Source organism: Dioscorea cayenensis, chromosome 1 (assembly GCF_009730915.1).
Source record: "Dioscorea cayenensis subsp. rotundata cultivar TDr96_F1 chromosome 1, TDr96_F1_v2_PseudoChromosome.rev07_lg8_w22 25.fasta, whole genome shotgun sequence".
Lineage (NCBI taxonomy): Eukaryota > Viridiplantae > Streptophyta > Magnoliopsida > Dioscoreales > Dioscoreaceae > Dioscorea > Dioscorea cayenensis.
The window spans coordinates 30,029,380-30,047,498 of NC_052471.1; the positions used below are offsets into that span (position 1 = coordinate 30,029,380).

At 37.4% G+C, this 18,119-nt stretch overlaps 2 protein-coding genes across 4 annotated transcripts; one reads left to right on the forward strand and one right to left on the reverse strand.

Moving 5' to 3' along the window:
• Positions 1-1,315: 1,315 nt before the first annotated feature.
• On the reverse strand, positions 1,316-10,112 carry LOC120265083 (homeobox-leucine zipper protein HOX9). 3 transcript variants are annotated; one of them, XM_039273001.1, is made up of 20 exons: positions 9,784-10,112; positions 9,547-9,680; positions 8,858-9,403; positions 8,181-8,340; positions 7,570-7,652; positions 7,383-7,473; positions 7,111-7,206; positions 6,799-6,912; positions 6,613-6,696; positions 6,051-6,206; positions 5,896-5,970; positions 5,612-5,718; positions 5,334-5,517; positions 4,725-4,913; positions 3,890-3,970; positions 3,171-3,305; positions 2,583-2,905; positions 2,257-2,362; positions 1,882-2,031; positions 1,582-1,728 (listed from the first exon to the last, which is right to left on the reverse strand). In XM_039273001.1, the coding sequence occupies exons 3-20, from the start codon at positions 9,085-9,087 to the stop codon at positions 1,582-1,584; spliced, it is 2,511 nt and encodes an 836-aa protein (XP_039128935.1). In that variant the 5' UTR covers positions 9,088-9,403; positions 9,547-9,680; positions 9,784-10,112. The 3 variants fall into 3 exon arrangements, with proteins under 3 accessions (XP_039128937.1, XP_039128935.1, XP_039128931.1); XM_039272997.1 differs by having other exon boundaries at positions 9,547-10,112; XM_039273003.1 differs by lacking the exons at positions 9,547-9,680; positions 9,784-10,112 and having other exon boundaries at positions 1,316-1,728; positions 8,858-9,087.
• Positions 10,113-14,421: 4,309 nt separating this feature from the next.
• Positions 14,422-17,919, forward strand: LOC120265772 (mRNA-decapping enzyme subunit 2). Its single transcript, XM_039273738.1, has 8 exons — positions 14,422-14,600; positions 15,194-15,345; positions 15,658-15,785; positions 15,952-16,050; positions 16,313-16,465; positions 16,986-17,089; positions 17,169-17,236; positions 17,457-17,919. Exons 1-8 carry the CDS (start codon positions 14,512-14,514, stop codon positions 17,648-17,650), a joined length of 987 nt encoding a protein of 328 aa, XP_039129672.1. The 5' UTR covers positions 14,422-14,511; the 3' UTR covers positions 17,651-17,919.
• The last annotated feature ends 200 nt before the right edge of the window (positions 17,920-18,119 follow it).

Consider the following 18,119-nt stretch of genomic DNA (forward strand, 5'->3'; position numbering starts at 1 on the left):
TTTTGAGGCGGGAAACTCATATTGAACAATTTCTCTACTGCCGACGGTGGATTCCTCTTCATTCATGCAATCACCAACCGTGAACTCCAGGTTTGTTCTTTCGGTTTCTTCTTTACAAATTCTAATTTTGTGATCTCTCTTGCAGGATGTGGTTCTCAGCAACTGCTGGACAACATTTCTGATGTCATACTTGCTACTGAAGTTGCTCTTCATTCTGCTTTGGAGATTCGGATTCCCGTTAACCATATTTTCAGTGATCAGCATGTCATTCAAGATCTTCTTCAGAACTCGGATTTCACTTCTTCCTGGAGATATCAACCTCAGATTAGCAACCTGAAATTTCTTTTGGATCTGTGCAGCTGCCCTCAAATCCATATAATACCTTTCTCTTGGGGCTCTCCTGCAGCCAATCTTGCTTCTTTTGGCTTTCATCATCAACACCTCAATCTGTTCTTATCTGGAAAAGAATTACCTTTTTGGATCATGAGATCATTCTTAAGCAGTGGGTTTTCATTCTAAGTTGTTCTATTTTATGTTCTCTCTTTTATGTAGTGTTTGTATTTGATCTTTTTCTGGTTTGTGTTTTTTCTTTCTTTGTTCTCTTTCTCTTTTTTTAATAAATAGCTTCTCTGTTTGAGAGGTTCTTTATGTCTCTGGATAATAGTGATGCGGACCACTGGATTTATACCGTGTATTGTTTTCTGTTTTTCTCCGTCTGGCATTGTTTTTTATTATAGTATAAAACAGTTTATATGCCACAATATATATAAAAATTGTTTGTTTTAACAAAGCTGCTTTTACATCATGTATGTTGTGTCAGACCTTTCAAAGGTATAATACCCTAGTTGGTCGCTTTATCTTTTCTACTCTTTTCACTTTTGAGTCACTCTCTTCGAAATGCTTTCAGTGATCTCTACTTTTGAAAATATGTCGAACGGTTAAAAATCTTGCGTGGGTCATCTGTTTTTGAAATGTAATTGGTCACTCTCCAAGTGGGCGCGTTTTTAAAAAGTGGAGAGGCAGTGAATGGCGAGCGTGTCAAGTGAGTGACCAGTGATCGAGTAGTCAAGAGAAGCGACCAGATGAGAAGAAAAATCTGAGGGACTATTTTGGTGATTATACCCTTTCAAATGTTTATTTATATGTTAGTTTTTTAAATTTTAAGATAATATTAATTCATTTATATTTTAGCATTCGAATCAATCATCTTGTTCCCAGGATGACATTTGACTTCCAGTGCCGCATTCAAGTGCTGTGCATCTAAAAAACCAATAAGTTAGGAACTGATTTCTTCTCCCGATTATGAAAACACCAAGAACAAAAACTTAGCTTTGAATATTTTTATATCTGAAGAAGAGATCCAAAACAATGTACAGTAATACCATTAACAGCCACGCTCATCATAATAAGGCAAATGGCAGAACTAGTCTCCTTGTTACTTTGTAACTCAAATCTTGCATAATAATAGGCTAACAACTCCTATAACTTATCCCATTGTAACATAAATATTTTATATGATTCTTTACAAGTTACATAAAGCTTTTCTTGAACCTGGCCTTGAGGAAAGCTCCACCAAATGCCTCAAACAAAAGACCAGTTAATGAAAGAGAAGGCCAGACAGTAAACATTACTCGCTTCGTCAAGTACTTTCCATGCAACGGCTTGTTCGTAAGAGACATGGCGACCCATCCCAGACAAGCAAACGCCTGATTGCAAATGACAATATCCCTGGAGATAACAACATTCGAATCTTAGTTAATTAAAAAGAATTCCCTGTGCACATCAAACTAATCAGTCATGTGCCTCTGTTGCAACATGTAAAGTGAATCACGGTAAATCCTGGGTTGTAATAAAAGTTTTAAGAGGTAAAGATGTGAGTACCTGATGCATTAACTTTGCAAAGTCAGAACAGAATGCTTTCCTCCCACCCTCATCAAAAATTCTATCTAGAGTAATGTCTTGTAAGGCCACCAGCGTCGTTTCTAGCATGTCTAAGCCAGCTTGGTTGGCAAAGGTAAATACTGGCTGTGTCTGTAAAGCATGAGAAAATCATCAGACCATTTTTTCACTTTTATCAGAAACTTCTCAAAGCCCAAAAATTATTATTATTATGGAAGAATCCTTATTATGTAAGCCATTATATGGAAGATGTAAAGTTATTTTATAGTTTTTGCACCAATGCAAGCCACTAAAAGCAGAATAAACAAAACACATGAATAATAACCCCTTGATCACAAACTTAGCCATTAGCTTTACCTTTAAAGAGCAGCATAAAATGGCATCTTGATGATGCCATAGCATTTTCAACAAGGATTCTCCATTCTCGCAGTTTGTCCTCAGTAATTCTGCCCCCACATGGTAACTGCAGAGCCAAAGTATTGGTAAAACATGAGAAACATAAATAAAAGATATCAACAATGAAGAACACCATCTAATCTGGACTTGCGATTTTCACAACTTCGATCTTTAGATTATCCAAATAACAAACTCCTAAATGCTAGGTTGCATGTAAAATCAATCAATTTCTTATTGTATGTGGTTCTCAAAATTATTGGTAAGCTCAAATAATTATAAGAACTCACGTGTAGCTCTGACAAATCCAAGTAGAAAGAGTGTGAGCCTCTGGTGAGCCAAGAGATAAACTCCGTCCCATGTTCAGACCATGCTGGGATGGAGAGATGGCCAAGGAAACCCTTTGAACAGCTGAAACAATGCTTCGGACATACTGCCGTGCCATCACAGCAACACTATCTAACAGGTGAACTTCATAGGGAAACTGAAAGGCAATAGTGAGCACAGAACGTGAGCTTGGAGTGTTTGATGTGTCCCCACACAACTGGTTAGAAGCAGAGCCAACGTCAAGGCTAGATGCTAAATCCAAAGTACGATTTGCTGATAAGTTATCCTGCACATGGCAATTAAGGAGAAATTAGTATCCACATAAAGGAATTTGAGCAACTTCTCTCAGACAATTATTGCTCACTGTTAAGAACAGAACATACAGACCAAGATCAATAAGTTCCAAATAAATTGACAATTTTAGATTTTAATATATTTCTGAAAAATCAGCACAGTGGAGATCTAGGAGCAGGCATATCAATCCAGTAATATGGTATATCAGCTAACGCATCATCCAAAAAAAAAAGAGTGAGAGGAGATTAAGGCTTAACTGTTTTTGCTTCCAGAGGTATGACACGAAATCCAGAAGGAAGTATTGGAGCATCATCAGGAAAAAGTTCATCTATCGGTGCAAAAATAAGCTGATAGCAGGCACCAACAGCATTTTCATCAACTCCACTGCAAAGCTGGAAAAAGAACAGCCTGAACTGAGGACTCACATGGAAATTATAGTACTGTCCAAAATGTTAGACTGAGTCTATACTGACGTCAGTCAAAGGTTCACATTAATTGCCAAATTCCAAACGGATCTCAATAGACAGCATTTCCATCATGGTAATTCAACAAGCATTTAGTTACCGCGGCAATTTGACAAGCTAGTCAAGACATCTTTTTCAGAAATAGTTTTCATCGTATGTCATGTTAGCATTCAAATTATGGCATAACAAAAAGCTGAGTCCTTCAGAACCCATTTTGTTGTAAAATTTCCATTAACTTACATTTGATGGATACTCTATTTCTCCCGAAGTTAATTTGAAAATAAGAAATCAATGCATACAATACTTTAACATGCCATGTATATGGCATAATGGTGTAAGGGAAGACAAAACACAAATGACAAAAACAAATTATACCCAAACCAGATTTATAAAAAAAAAAAACAAAACTTAGAATGAATGTGAAACAGGAATTGCATGGTACGATAGAGAGACGAGCATGCCATGAACAGATTTAGAAAGACTAATTCAGGGTTGAAGCAAGTTCCCAATACCTGCAGGAGATGAATATCCTGGGATAAGCTGGAATCATCCTGACCTACAGCTTGTCCTTCAAGACGGATCACTTCAAGAAACTGAAACATTGTTTAAAACTTATGAAAATCAATACATATTATCGTATGCAAATTGTATCAATGCGTGATACACAATTTCCACTAAGGAGTGCATTAGAGAGTTTAAACTATTGAATGTCCTGCTATAGTTTCCATGGAATCAAGCAATTCAAAGAAGAAACACCATTACCTAATGAACAATAGATTATACTTCATTTCTATGCAGTGGTACCACCTATGTTTGATGAAAAATGGTATCTATAATTCCTCTAACAAAGGAAACTCTTGATCAGAAAGCAGCACCATACACTACAAATGGTTTACCACAATATTTGCAGCTTTTGCTTTTGAAAAGAACCTATATTTGGTCCAACAAAAGAAAATGCAAAGAAATAGTTCCGTTATAACTTAATAAGATATTCAGAAAAATAAAATTTTTAATGGAATGTTTGAAGTCATTTAGATGGAATTAGATCACAGCAAGCACATCGTAAAAATGGCATTGAATTCCAAGAAAAAAGGATGAATAAAATATCAACAAAATAAGCTGGTCTATGTTACTGAGGCCAACAGGCAAATATTAAGGAAAAAAGAGACAGATGTCACAAGAATGATAGTTGCGCACATTAGTGGAAAAAAATCCAAATGATCTGCCATAAATAAACTCTTTCAAGGATTCATTTAGCCAACCCCACATATATTCGGATTGAGTTTCGCTGGCTGCTACTGTTGTTGTTTGCATACAGAAAAACCACTTAAACAGAATCTAACATACCTCCTCATTCTCGACTGTATGCGCAAGCGGCATAATGATTTGGCTCCCAGAGAATCTAGTGGGCCTTAGTCCAGGGAAAGCACAAGACCCGGCTTTCAGAGATGCAGCAGAATATGCATCAATGTTGTAATCCGCCCACTCTGAACGATGCTCCCTCAAAAAACGAACCAGCAAAGCCGCGGGGACATTCTAGAATGATGAGAGGACAATTCAAACCTTTTTTCACAAAGTTAAAAGGATAAATATATATGTCATAATATTACAACGTCTTTCAGACTTATTTCCCCAGTCACAATTTCAAGATGTGGGCAGAATTGACTCCACTTGCTATAACAGAAGACCAAACAAGATAGTGTAAACAAGCTATCCTAAATTTCCATCTCAGATAAAACTCATGCATAAGTCCTTAGAGCACCAGACCAAATTTGCCCAAATAATGCCGTGAAATATGCAAGGACTTTGATTGCTGTTAAAGTTTAACAATAAGTTAACAATGCCTTGAAAATCTCTCATAGAAGAAAATTGAAAATGATCTATGTGCTATACATGCTAACAACAGTTGATAGACAATGCAAGAGAATATTCAAGACAAAGAACTATATAGCATACCTGAAGCAACATTGATGCCTTTGCGCAGATAACACCTCCAGGGGGCACTGAAAGATCATTAGCAGAACTGGCATGACAGACTTTCTTCGCAGAGTTGGTAGCAATTACTACATCTTCCACACCATCACAGCCCATGGTTGACCAACCATCATCATTAAAACCATTGACAGCATCATTAAACCCCCTGGAGTGGTAGAAGTCAGAACAGGCATACCCACCGAGAGAAGATAATAGCAGAAAAATCAAGATGTTCACTTGACAATAAGAAACCAAGTTACCTGCTCAATTTTTGGCTGTAAGTCCGTAAAACAGAAGGCTGCCTTCCCAAGGCATACACCACTTCACCACTCATTTCCTGAGCTATCTGTCTGATGTAGCGTAGAGCCTTCATAATACAATTATAATTTTTAATATTTTAGCGCAAGAGAAGTAAATCATGGAAGGACAGAAAAGCACAATGAATAATACAAGACAAAAAAAAATTACTGGAGAAAAGATGTATAGTATTGGTATAGCTCATTTTCAGTTGAACCAAGAAAAATGTGATCATCCAGCAACATACCGAAGTAGTCATTTTTTGAGCCAATACACCTGGTGACTCATAAAGAGGCCGCAGCACTTCAGGCACACTCCATGCCTGACAAGGTTGACAAAGCAATTGAGTCATATGTTTACAATTGAGGAAGTAGGAGCAGAAGATTAGCAATGTAGACAAACCTCAAGATCCAAATGGTCAACAATGTGTACTATCGAACCCCCACCATCACAAGGGCGGATCAAGTAACCACTTGGAAGCATCTCAGCTCTTACAAATTGGTGAGCTGCAGTTGAACTTGGACCACCTCCAGAACCACTCAAGGACCTCTCACAAACCTGAATTAGCATATTTAGCAAATCAAGCTCCTTGGGACTGTGAATGAACTGATGAGCAGCAATTTGACATTATTAAAAAAAAATGAAATAACAAAATAACTTATAATTTTCAGTCAAGAAGGCTTAATTAATTTCAGGCTTTGTGATATGGCACCAATCAAGTCTAACTGAATCATGACAATAAAGCCTTTAATGTTGTTCGAGACCTCACAGCTACCTGTTTAAATATGCAAAAGCATGGGTACTATCTATTGAACATGACAAGAATGTCACCACTGACATCACAAATAATAAGTTACCAAGAAGCATTTCCAATGGTGTTTCACAAGCGGAAAATACATTTCGAACCATTCAGCTGACAGTAAACCAGAGCATCAAACTGAACAAGTGAGAGCACACAGCATACCACCAGACTGTTGTCTTCCAAAGTTGTGGTATACCTAATGGTCCAAAAGTCTCGAGCAGGTGCTAAAGTTGTGGGAGCATACATCTGAATGTCAACCAACAATCAATCTTTGTGAGCGGAAAAAACAGAGAAAATTAAGATAAAATTTTGAGTCTACAAAGAGATAAATCTTTAAAAGGTGCTGGCCTGCATGTATATTAGTTCTATTGTGCCTCCATTTCCAGCTGGAAACATGGTGAAGACTTCAAGGCTCCGACAGTCACGAAACCAGGATGGTCGATCTTTGAGGATCTCCGCAATCTGTCAGTGACAGGCATACTGGCATTGAATATTGGTCATGCCACCAGAGAATGTCTATGTGACCATTTAGCACTTGAAGCGAAAGAAGAATCATATAGATGAAATTCGATAATCTCAACCACACCCCACAAGACATTACTCCAGCAAGTAGGACCTAATTTATCACAATGATTCCAATGATTACAAATATACGGTTACCTTTGTAGGCTCTAAATTTACTAGACCACATGCTCGTGCCGCCACTCCAGTGCAACTGTGTGAAATGGCAACAATCCCAATGGAATCCGGACCAGGCTGTATTTAAGGAAAACAGAAGAATGAATGACAGATTTATTTATTAGCACAACACATGGGTTTGGAACAATCAAATAGAAACTCTGTTATTGATTGAAACCAGTATGACCACGAAGGCATTTTATTTTTATTAATCTTATTTTTATAAAGAAGACAGTTCCATTTGTTTCTCTGACCTTCATCCCAGGCATCTGGACCCAATCGACTGCAGTTCCTGTTGCCTTTGAAAGGTACTCTTGCAAGGTCTCCTCGGCAATGGAGAGAAGCCTACAAGCAATGGTTAACAGAACAAAATTGTGAATAAAGTTTTTCGTCAGCATTATAACTTATCTTCAAATGCTAGAGATGGAGCATTCAGTTTACCCTGCAGGATTACTCGCATCCCTTAAAGGATTTTGAGGAGTGGTCACAACAGATTCACAGCTAGTGTCATTAGCCAGTGAAACCTAAAACAAAAGAAATTTCAAAGAATAAGAAAAGGAAACAATCCCTCAAGGGGAAAAAAAAAACCCTTCTGAAGTGGCGACATTAGCGGGTTCTATTTTATCATACATGCATCAAGTTAGGAGATATTTTACTCGTGAAAAAAATTTCCAATAAGCTGCATGCATGTAAACTGTGGTCATGGCAGACAAACCATAATCAACTCCACCTCTGTATCACGCCATTTAAGTGGGTAAGCCAAAAATAACGGGTGGGGTTCTTCATTATCTTTGTTGATTCTGTGTCAAAAGAGATTAACTACTATGGCAATTTAGCATGCTCAAAATTCTGTCAGATTCCTTAATCGCAGTTTGGATTGCAGTGACTGCTCATGCTGTAAATGGGAACATAAAGTGATAAGAACACATTTCTTAAAGCCTGCTCTTCAAGTTAACAAAACATGTGAGCTCGTGAAGTGTGAGATAAACAATGCCCATTCAGTCTATGATCTATTCCACTTAGTGAAAGGTTATCAGATGAACAGGACTTACCTTTTGCAGTTGTTGTCGCATGTATGCATTCTCATGAACCAGTTGGGACACCTGTTTCTGAAGGCGCTCATTTTCCTCCATCAAGAGTTTATTCATAGCAGTCAACTTCCTGTTGACTGCCTGAAGCCTTGAAGACTCTTTCCTCTGCTTCTCCCGGCACCTGAAAAGAAAATTGCAATGGCTCATCTTTGTTCCTTATCCATAGTCAATATCCAACATATGACCTATGCAAGGTCATAAATTAAAAAACAAAACGTTGGAGAAAGCACACAAAATAACTTAAAAGAATGCAGATGATTGTAATGAGGGCATAAATACACCGAATGAAGTTCAACCAGGGATCTATATCATGACCGTAACATGAACAATAATAATTGAGAGACGGGACATAATTGAGAGACGGAACAAGGACACGCCCCAAATTAAAAACAAAGCCTTAACCCAAACGGAGGAGTTAATTGGAAAATTGGAAAGATAGGAATTCATCTTTCAAGTAACACAGAAGCAAGTACACAATCATCTATTATTGAAGTAACCGTGCATTTCTCATGGTATGATTTATACGCAAATGATGGGCTTTCAAATAAAAATTAACGATAATAATGGAATTAAGGTGAGGGAAAGGAATCTTTAAAATGAATGATTTAGAATCCAGAACAAATTCAGGAAGCACAAACCTTCGGTTCTGAAACCAGACTTTGATCTGCTTGGGTTCGATATTAGAAAGGATGGGGCACTCTCGGATCAGCTGCTGGCGGCGGATGGAACTTGGCTTGGGGCACTCGGCATACACTCGCTCCAGAGCCTCCACCTGCTCGGCCGTGTACCGGACATACTTGCCACTATCCAGCTGCTTGTCCAAGCTACTCCCACTTCCACCACTGCGCATAGCCACAGCCATAGCCATGTTTTCTTCTGCTGCTTCTTACTCTTTCTCTCAAAAACAAATACGAAACCAAGAAGGGGAAAATAAAAACGCTCAAAATTGCAAAGAGAGAAAAGCAATGGAAGCCAAGGACAGCTTCTAGTCCTGTTTTGAAGCACTCTTCTTTTCCAATCTGCTATCTTTTCTTTTCCTTTGTTTCTTTTTCTCTTCTAAGCTTAAGGATTCTCTAGGAAACTACGCTCCTTTGCGGGAATAAGGGCAAAAGAGACTCAGAGGAGGGAGAGATTCTTAAGGAAAGGGAGGAGAAGGGAAGCTTGTTAAAGGTGTTCGTCTATAACTTCACAATCAGCGTTGGAACGCAAATACAAATATGGCACAACAAGTAAAAATTAGAAAAAGGAGGGAAAAGGGAAAAAAAGGGCAAGTCTTGAAGCCAAGAAAAAACACACCAGACCAAGAAGAAACCTCTCAAGCTCTCACCTTTATCACCCAAAACTACTTCCAGAGCTCGAATCACCCACGAAATCCCCAAAACCTATATCGATCCAGGCCAAAACAAGCCCCTCCATCTATGACCCACTCCCAGCTCATCCAAAACCCCCATCTTTGTTCCTCTTTACAGGAAAACAAAACAAAGAAGTAAAAAAAATAGAAAAGAAAGAGAAAGTGATGATGAGGAAACCAAGAAAGAACACAATCGGTTGAATCAGGCGTTACAGCGGATCTCTTGTTGGAGAGAGCCCCTCCTGACCTCCATAAATCAACGGAACAGACAGATATGGAATAAAAAAAAACGAGCAATAGAGTAAGAAAGAGATGACACTGCGGTTGAATGAAAAAGCAAATGAAGGAGCAGAAGAAGAAAGCTGAGGAATTGATGAGAGTATTGTTTCTTTCTTCCAGGAAGAGGTGAGATTTGAGAGTTGAGAGTTGAGAGTTGAGAGAGCTGATGGGGATGGGGATGGGGATGGGGATGGGGAGGTCACAGTCAAGAGTCACAGTGATGGTGGCAGTCCACGGCCCTCACGGTTTCCGCAGTTCAACTACACAAAAAGACCACCAAACAACATTTGGGCAGCCCTGGGAAAATTATAGCACTCGAGAATCCCGAGGACAACAATATAGATGTATTTATATATATATATATATTATTTATTATTAATATACTGCTCCAAAATAGAAAAAAAAAAGGATATTTATTATTTATGACAGTAATGGTTCTTCAAGAGAAAATGTTGGTGTATGTGTTAGTATTTATTATATATATTTATTTATTTATCGCTTTTATATTAAATGGAGCAGAGGATGGATTCCGTGATCTGTGTACCTTGTTTTTTTAAAGAAAACATTAACAAAAAAAATAAGGAACTGAAAAATCGAAATGGTGTTTATAAGAAAAAGATTGGAGTTGCTGTGTCCGTGCGGTGGTGGTGGTGGTGGTGGTGGTGCTGTGCTGTGCTGTGCTGTGTGAATAAGTGTGTTGGAGTTGGACCCGAAAATCGAAGATACCATACAAACACACACACAGAGAGGAGAAAGAGAAAGAGACCAACAACACCACACACAAAAGCGGAAAGTATTAAATGACTTTGTCCCGAGCTTCGGGACTAAAGGACGCCTCCGAAGCATTTTGGGGGAAAACGTTCCCCAAACACTAACCATTATCCACCTCCTTTTTCTTTTTTTTTTTAACAATTGAAATACTGATTATTTATATATATTTTTTTTAAAAAAAAATATTTTATAACTTTTTTTAAAACATTTTTTTTATTCTATTAACCCAAAAAAACAAATGATTCAAACATCAACTTTAAAAATTTAAATATATTGAAAATAATATTTTCGTGTGTGCACGTTGGTTCACATTTTAAAATATATATATATATATATATAATTAAAAAACATATCTCTGTTAACAGTTGAAGATCAACATAGTACGAAGTAAAACAATACAGTACTATTTCACTGTGCAGTATAGATATAGATATAGATATAGATATATATATATATATACGTACAGACAGATAGAGATAGAGATAGAGATAGAGATAGAGAGAGAGAGTAAAAAAAGGAGGAGGAGTGGAAGGAGGGAGGTGGGGGCCTGATGGTGGTGGCGCCGGGCAGAGTCACGCTTGAAACGGGAAAGCTGGTGGCGCTGGCAACGCAAAAGTGGAAGGCTTTTTGAGTCACAAGAGTCTGAGAGAAGTCTGTCGGAAATGCTTAACTGAGTGCTGATCGAGTGCTCTCTCCAGGACCACCACATATCCCACACATTCTCATCTATCTCATCTCATCTCATCTCATCTTACTATTTATTGTTTTAATTGTTAAATATTAATCCCCTCAATTATTATTATATTATTATTTAATATTAATTAAGTATTATATTAGTAGAAACAAAACAACAACAACACCAACACCAACAGAGACGTCGACACACATGATTAAACAAAACAAAGGGCAGTGATGACATGATTACCAACCATGTCCACACTCCTGATCTTATCAGAATGAGTTAACATTTATTTTTATTTTCTTTTATTTTTAAATATAACGAATTTCAATCCTTTTGTTTGTTTTCTTCTCTCTACTACTTTTTTTGATGGTGATCGATGTGCTTTGATTGATATGTGTGTTTATATATATAAATATATATATATATATAATCCTTGACATGGATGTTGTGGTGCCCTGAGATTGTCACTGTTTGAGAGTATTTTGTTAGTCCTGTTGTTTGTGAGTGGCGCCGGATTGGCCTTATTTATCAGTCATTGCCTTTGAGTAAAATAACAGGAAGAGGGTTCAACCAGCTCTTTCTTGCTTGCTTCGTCATCACTCATCATTTTTTTATTATTAATATATATATATATTCCTTGCAGTTGCATGTTTGTGTGCTGGCTGGCTAATTAGTAACTAGAACGATTGCACTACATATCGATCCCTAGCTCATCTCCCATTATTATTATTTTTATTTTTATTTTTTTCTTCAGGTGAAAATGAAACATTATGAATTGGCATCATTAAGGTTTTAATTTGTTCTATGTTAATATATAGCTTCTACCTACTTTTATATGTATGTCTGTGCATCCAAAAGTAATATGGCAGACCAACCAAGGGAGAAGGTCAAATATTCTTATAATATAAAGGAAAAAACTAAAGAAGTGAATTTTGGAAAAACAGTGAAAGAGGTGCATATCTATCTATCATGAGTACTGTTTTGTATGTTGTATATTGGGCAAAGCTTTGTTTTTCCGAAAACGATCAGCGGGAAAAAGCAAATGACTTTTATAATTATCATGACAATCATATCAAGGTTCATGATCATAATATGCATGCAAGTTGCAACTAATTAAAAAAATGATAATAAATGACTAAGCCACTTAATTAATTTTGGAGCATGCCCAATTAATTTAATCAGTTTCAATCAGTGAAATTTAATCCTTAATTAAAACGAGTAACTAGCTAGCCTTTCAAATTAACGTCCCACACCTTTTTTATATTTTATATTTTCTTCTCTTGTTTTAATATATAATTTTTGTTTTTTTTAAAAAAATATATATATACAAAGGCTTTGCTTGCAAGCCTTCTCTTTCCCAGTCCTGGTGTCCTGCCTTTGTTTTTATAGGACGACCCCTGATCTCCCATTTGCTTTTGCTTTTTATACATGCGATGCGATACATATTGGCAAGAAAGAAAGAAAGAAGCAAGCAAAGTGGAGAAGAAGCGCTAGCTAGCTTGTTATTATATATCTTCTTCTTTACTCTTTCTTTTCTTCTGAATCTGATGGTTACTGTTGTTGTTGTTGTTGTTGTTGTTGCTGCTGCTGCTGCGTGCTGGTTCTTGTTCGCTTTAATTTCTCTTTCATGAAGGAATGACCGAGACCAACCTCCCTTAGCTATCTTTAATTTCTTTCAAGTTTCAACTCTCAAACTGGCGGGGCCCCTACAAATCCAATCCTGGGACCTCTCAGTGTCTTCGGTTGCGTGAACGGGTGGGCTTCGACGCGTGTGTCTCACAAGGACCCACCTCCCACTCATCTCTAGACCACCCCACCCCCAGCCCCATCCCAGCCCTACTACTAGCAGCTCTCTGTTTCAGCAAACTGGCCGGTACAAGTACTACATACACTACTGCTCATCTCACTACAGCATATATGCAGCAATAGCAGCAGCAGCAGCAGCAGCAGCAGCAGCAGCTTAAGCGTGCTGGATTTACCACCCACGCACACAAGTCTTATTATTACCGCGCGTGATTAATTGGTCATAATTATGTGTAAAAAGTAAATTCCATGTTTACTAATTAATAATTTGGAGCTTAAACAAGTGATGTGAGACCTTTACCCATGGGCCATGCATAGTGCATTGCTCGTACAACTTCAGTTTTGTGGTTTTTATTTTTTAAAGGTCATGTATTATATATATATATATACATAAATGTTGTTGTTGTTCGTCATGGCAGTTGGCACGCACTTATCTGTCTGGAGCTTCTTCCGCCTTTGATTGCTCAACACCCTTGGCCTTGTCCACCCAAAAAGGCACATGCATGCCCACTTTTGAGTTCCTGCCCTTGCGCAAATATAATGGTGCATGCATGATATCATGCATGCCCATTCTACTTCCAACACTGTGTAATATTTTTATAATGTACTATCATGCATTGTCATCATCGGTTTAATGAATATATATATATATTATTATTCCACTAATCTAAAGTTCTAAACGGGTTCAGTTTGAAAGGAAAGAAGCTTACTTAGCTTTTTTTCTTTCTTTTTTTTAAATTTGGTAATTAGTAAATTAATTAATGGGGATGAGCTGGAAATGGAAAAAGATGGCTTATCTTGGATTGGCATTGGTTGGTGTGATGCTTACCAATGTTGGCTCACAAACGCATCATCTTCCTCCTCATCCTGGGCCTTGGGGACATTGACACGAGACGCAATGCCAAAAGCTTTCTAAAATGCTCTCTCTCTCTTATGCATCTTTCTCTTCTCTTGTCCCGGCCTAACTGCTTGATTTCAACAACCCACCTAAACCACCACCACTCAGCCACTTGCCTCCCTCCAATCTAGTTCTAGTCTTTAAGACTTTTGCGTATCACGAGTGAGTTGATTAATTAATTAATTAATTATTACTCAATTAATCAATCCTCACAAGCAAAATCAAACTTCAAACATGTTTCGTTCTCATTCATTATTTATTTATGTTATATAATTAAACACCATTGATTACAAACAGAGCCAGTGTTGAGTCTGATGGGCTGGCTGTTAATGGATCAGGGCCAAACATTGAAAAGAAGGCCCATCTCTCCCTTTACGAAACAAGACCAGAAGCTTCTCAATAATCGTCAATCAATCAATCAATCACCTTCTTCTTCTCCTTCTTCCTGTTTACCCAAAAAAAATTATTATTAAACCAAAAAAGTTGAATTGAAAATTAAGAAGATCGCATGATGGCAGCCGGAGGGCTTCATCGCTCTTCGAGTACCCCGATGAGGAATTCCCTTCCTCCCCAAGAGCTCCTTGACGATCTCTGCAGGTTTTCCCCTTGTTCTTCCTTCATCTCTGCGATTTTTCTTTTGCTCTAATTCACTGTTTACATATTCGTTATTTCATTGGGGTCTTAGATTATCTAGTCTAATGATCGAAAGATGACCTAATGATCTTTCTGTGATTTTCATTCTACCACTCGCTCGTTTGGAAACTGAAAAATTGTTCTTTTTGGAATACGCACACATCTTTGGAAAAGAAGTAGCTTTCTCACAGGAACTAGCAGCAATTACTTATTTCAGATTTTTAACAGCATTTTTTTTTCTAAAAAGTTTCGGTTACTTGAGTGTTGCCAACATTTGTTTGTGTCTAAGCGCAAAGTCTATCCATAGCTATTTGCTTCACATCATATTTGTATCAGGCTCATTCTTGTTCTAACGATTAGCTTTTGGCAGACCAAGTAACTCACCATCCTGTTTTGTTCTGAGCATTTGTTATTGCTCCATTGTATAACCTACATAAGTTACAAATTATGTCCTTTCTAGATCTGATATGGTTCAATGCTCTTATACTTATTATTAACCGTCTGGGCAGTTAGCCTTAGTTGATTTTGCACTTATTAATATTCTTCATCTTATGCAGCCGCTTCGTTTTGAATGTCCCAAAAGAAGATTTGGAGTCATTTGAAAGGATTCTGTTTCTTCTTGAGCAAGCACATTGGTTTTATGAGGACAATTCAGTCGAGCAGAACCCATCTCTCAAATCCCTCTCTTTTAAGGAGTTTACATCTCTGAGTATCCTTAACTACCTTTAAACTACATTCTGTAGAGAGCTTGAAGCATTTATCTTTTGCTATTTGGTTCATTTGGAAAAAAGATTTCAGTTTTCTGGCCTCTATGTTCCTGATATATGCAGATGACACCTAAACTGTAAATGGCTTCTATTCTTATTCCAGTATTTTTGGAGTAAATCCTCTTGACATGCGTTATTCATAGAATTAAATGTATCAAAACTTTGCTGCTGGACTTTTTTGCTTAATAATACTTTCTCAATATTAAATTTTTCTTTTTATTCTGGAGTTGCTTTGTTTCCTTGATTCATTATAGTGTTTAATAGCTGTGCTGCTCTGAGGCCATACATTGCACATATAGATGACATATACAAAGATTTCACTTCTTACAAGTTTCGAGTTCCAGTAACTGGAGCTATTATATTGGATGAATCCTATGAAAGGGTAAGTTTTCTTCCTTGTAAAAAGCCATTATTATAAGCTTTCTGCTGATATCTGGACTGTAAATCTTTCTTATGGTCTGTTGCTGATTTTTTTATAGCAAATAGATAGTTTGTGCATGCCTCATTTATCTTCTTGTCAGAAATATTGATATTTCTACCCACTGCAGTGTCTGCTTGTAAAAGGTTGGAAGGCAGGATCAAGCTGGAGTTTTCCTCGTGGCAAGAAGAGCAAAGATGAGGAAGATCACACTTGTGCTGTCCGAGAGGTGCTTAATTAATGATACTTTCCCCTGATAATTTCTTCTCATCTGACAGCAACTCTCTAGTTTTATATTTAGAAGTTGATTGCTCTAAGAGCAAGAAAATTAATTTCACTCTATTGTCAACTGCTGTAGAAAATTCCTTCCGAGCACTTCTTTTAGTCCTATGTTCAGTTCTCTTCTCGATGTTATTATAATTGAGGAAAAATTTCTGTACTTTTGACTTCAAGTTGTCCATTCACTGCATCTGTACTGATGGCAAATGCAGGTACTAGAAGAAACAGGTTTTGATGTTTCTAGACTTCTTAACATGGATGACTTTCTTGAGGTTGTAATTGGACAACAAAGAGTTCGACTGTACATAATCGCTGGGGTGAAGGAAGACACTGCATTTGCACCTCTAACCAAAAAAGAAATAAGTGTATACTATCTTATCAACTTTCTAGTTTTTTATTCTTGTTTTTCAATTGTCTGCTTCAGTCTTAGTGCTCTTGAGCTCGTCTGTTAAATAATAGTTTTGTTAATTATTGAAAATTGCTGAAGTTTGCACTCATTATATTTAGGAAATAATGTTTTAATATCCTTAAGATTTTGTGTGGAACAGTTCTTTTGTGGACTGGGTTCTTCTGGATATTTGACAGATTTTCCGAGCATGAGGACAACTGTAAATTATTTATGATTCTAACCCCCTCTGTTCATACATTATTTGGGAGTTAGGAGTCAATGTGGGGAGCATTTCAGGGGCTGGGCTGCAAAATTGTTTCTTAATCGTTGTTGGTCAGCAAACATATTGTAAAGTTTCATCATGTTATTAAAGTTATAGAGAAAATTTTGTAGTTCCCTTCATGTACTTGCTCGAGCTTCTCATTTACATGCAAGAATAAAGAATTATTTGTCCTTAATTGCATAGAGGCGAAATTAAACATTATCATTTCTTCCAGGAAATCTCGTGGCACCGGCTTGATGAACTTCTGCCGGCAGGTGATGAAGCAATATCACGCGGAACAAATGGTTTGAAGCTTTACATGGTTGCACCCTTCCTAATGTCAGTATCTGCCTGATTTTGTTGTATGTAGAAATGTTTGTTTGCATTGTCATGTTTCCATTCCTCTGGCCAATTGCAGATCTCTTAAAGCGTGGATTTTGGCACACCCTCCTCCTGCTAGTCCGAAACAGGATTCATCAGCTAAGGGTATGCTCTTTTATCTCACTCCTATGAAGAAGTCTACTTTCTTAATCGTGCATGAAAGCCTTGGAATTTTGTAGACAGATCTATGTATGTTGTCATGTTCAATGCTGACAGTGTGAGAATGGAAAATGGGTCATCAATCATTTTCTTATGGAAATAATAGGTTGATTAGTAGTTATTTTCTATCACATTTCTGATGCTTATATGTTTTGAATATGACAAGGTACATGCGTGTGGAAAGCCAAACCCACTTCTGCAGGGGGAACAAGCATAGAAAACTCATTAGTCCGAGCTGCAACAGGAACCGGAGTGGAACCTCAGATTGCTGATACAGCACCGGGGAAAAGTTTTAGAAATTTCAGATTTGACACCACCAGCATCATTCAGGCGATGGAAGCTGTTTTTTCTGCAAACTAAATTCCCCAAGTGCAAGCTGCACAGGATGCCAAGATGGCATGTACATTGGTCCAGCCTCTGCACTAGTTTTAACTAGTAAATTCAGGTGTTAATTTGGAAGTTTAAATTTCTGAGACTTTATAAAAACAGTTGAGTGGATGAACCATTACAAATGTAAACCAAACGCACTTGACTATTTTACTGATGACGCTTGCCTGCAAAAAATGTGCAGTGTGTATAGCCCATAATGTTTGCTAAGCGCAATAAACCATTTAAACATAAGACCTCAAGTCTTTCAGCCTATGTTTTCAGGTTTGGATTGAATAAAGTCCAAATAATAAGTTTGATGGTTTGCATCTAAGAAAGATCACGTTGTAACATCAACATGAATGACACCTTCTCAGCAAAATGGTCATTGTTGCAACTTGCTGTTCAATTCATCCAAGAAACAGGCACGGACAATATTATTTTTCGCTGCATGTCATGAACT